Raw genomic sequence first — 2,476 nt, 5'->3', positions numbered from 1 at the left:
TACCACCTGGTAAGCACTTTGTAATTAGTCTCCTGATAACGATTACTAATAGAGGCTCTATGTCCGTAATATAACATACACTCTATTTGTTCTTGGGTAAATTTAACTCCAAGGTCTCTTTCCCATTTAGCAATAAAATATGGTATTGAGGTAGTGAACAGTACTTTAAAATAAGCTCTCCTTCCTAACACATACTTACTCTTCTTTTCTCCCTCACTGCTTTATCCAATTGTGGGATCCATTGGACTGAAATGGTACTCTGGGTATGGGGAGGGAACATGTGATTTGACGTTAAGACAGCACTGATACTGGGTTTTAATTGTACTCCTCGGGCTAAGCAAATTGGCCCGACAAATCTGCTTCACATATTTTTTTTATGTTAGTCCTGTTTTTTTTAATTACTTATTATTGTGTGCTCCTAAACCCGTTTTAGCCAGACGCACCATCCGGCACTTTTCAGTAACCGCCCGGATGTTTTTGGGTGGTTACTGATGGGTTGGGTAACAATATTGAAGCTGCCACCCACCTACAATTTCTTCCCACCTAAATTAAAAAATAATTTAGTGTTAGGCACTGGTGTGTTTTGTTTTTTAACCTTTCCTTTTTTTTTTTGAAAATAATTTTTATTGAGATATTCCAAGGTTTACATGACAATAAAATGGCATGTTGCACAATGTATGAAAAAACAATATGAAAACAATGTCCTGAGAAAACACAAGCCAAATACACAAACACATTAAGATAATGCAATAATGAAAAAGTAAAATAAAGAGAAACCCCAGTATCTAATTTTTTTTTATATTTTTTGTTTTTTAATATTTCAAAGAAAACACCCATGCGCAGTTTCTGTTCAACTTTTCCTACACTCACTTGATTGACTCACCTTCTCTGCTGGAAATGTGTTCCAAGCATTCACTTGTTTTTAATAAGACCAGGCAGCTAGCAATTTCAAAAAAGGTCCACACTGGGTGTCCCCATCTTTCTATTAGAAATAGTTTACCTTAACCTATTTGCTGCCACCCACATAAGGGATACAGTGGAGCAGATATGCTTGCAGCAGACGGCTCCTTACCTCTTTTTGTCAGCAGCAATTGCTAACAATATACCTTTCAGCAACCATGAACTAACAAACCTAGGTGATGCTTAACATTTAGACTTTTTTGTGAAAAGAAGTGCAATATATATAAAAACAAAATTGTAAATAAAGTATAATGTATTTTCTATGGGTGTGTCAGAATTCCTTTGTTTTGCTTCAGTTCAATCATAGGACCTAATTTATTAAAGCTCTCCAAGACTGGAGCGGCTACTCTTTCATTAGTGAAACAGGGTGCTCCAGTAAGCCTGGAATGGATCTGGTTCAGGGTTAAAAACATTTTCTAACAAATAGCAAATGGCTTTTAAGAAGTTCATTCCAGGTTTGCTGGATCATCCAGCTTCAGTGATGAAAGTGTATCTTCTCCAGCCTTGGAGAGCTTTTCATAATTCATAGAATTCTGCTTGGTAATAGGAGCAAAGCATAGTTGAAGCACCCACAGAGACTGCCCAGTTTTTAACAGACACCAGTATTGTTAGCATGCTCGAAACAGTAAAGTCTAACCCTTTCTGGTTATTTCTAGCTGTCAAAAATGACAGCAAGAATTGCTGTGTAACCCCTCAGTAGTGAAGTTAACATCGTGACAAGTTAAAAAACATGTTTTTTTTTGTTTGTTTTCATGTATCGGCTTAGTTGATCCAGTTAATTTCTAATTTGCTTCTTCCTCTCTATCTGTACAACTGTACAGGGTTTAGGATTTTCGGGTCTTGTCCTGCCCCCAGTCTTTGACTGGAAAAGTTAAAGAAAAGGCAGCATATCAAATAGTTTTTTTTTTTTTGTCATACTGCTCTGTCTCATCACTGTGCTGTATCTCCTTTTAATGTCCAGTTACAGGCTGTGGCAGGCCCAGGACAACCTGGGCTCAGAGGATGAAGATTTTATGAAGCTGGCAATTGGAATAAAGATATCTGGTACCAAAAAGTACTATAAAAAATCCACTGCAGGAGAGAATATTTTTTTTTTTTCCTTCACTGTTCATTTTTTATCTTTTTTTATTTTGCTGGAGTTCTGGCATAAACATTACCTAGTATACATTTTAAAATATGACATGCTGAGATAAAACTATTTCTTTATTATTTGGAAAGAGAAGATTCCCTTGTATTGGGTACAATCAGTGTGACATGACAGTTAAGCCATTGGGATTATTGTTTTTTGTTTAGGATGATCAGATACAGCGGAAGAAAAGAGAGGAAAGGCTGGAGCAGATGAGACATAACATTCAGCTGAAGTTTGCTTCTAAAAGAAAGGTAAGAGCTTTAAAAGAATTCTTCTGATAACTGTTACCTGGCAAAGATGAGAAATGGAGAATAGCTTTTAGAAGTCAGGGCAGCATTGGCTGTGACTGATAACAATGGTTAACAGGTCCTCTTTAGGATTCCCATC

General features: G+C 36.6%; 1 protein-coding gene across 1 annotated transcript in view; it reads left to right on the top strand.

The window, feature by feature from the left end:
• The window catches only part of DDX11 (DEAD/H-box helicase 11), a 50,781-nt gene that overhangs the window by 7,517 nt on the left and 40,788 nt on the right, over positions 1 to 2,476 (top strand). The window contains exon 4 of the mRNA XM_072400089.1: positions 2,254 to 2,340. Within this exon, the coding sequence (XP_072256190.1) occupies positions 2,254 to 2,340 (87 nt within the window). The remainder of the gene's footprint in view (positions 1 to 2,253; positions 2,341 to 2,476) is intronic.

The sequence above is a fragment of the Pyxicephalus adspersus genome, chromosome 2 (assembly GCF_032062135.1).
Source record: "Pyxicephalus adspersus chromosome 2, UCB_Pads_2.0, whole genome shotgun sequence".
NCBI classification, from domain to species: Eukaryota; Metazoa; Chordata; class Amphibia; order Anura; family Pyxicephalidae; genus Pyxicephalus; species Pyxicephalus adspersus.
The sequence above is the reverse complement of the archived record's forward strand: the minus strand, read 5'-3'. Positions and strand labels throughout refer to the sequence as shown.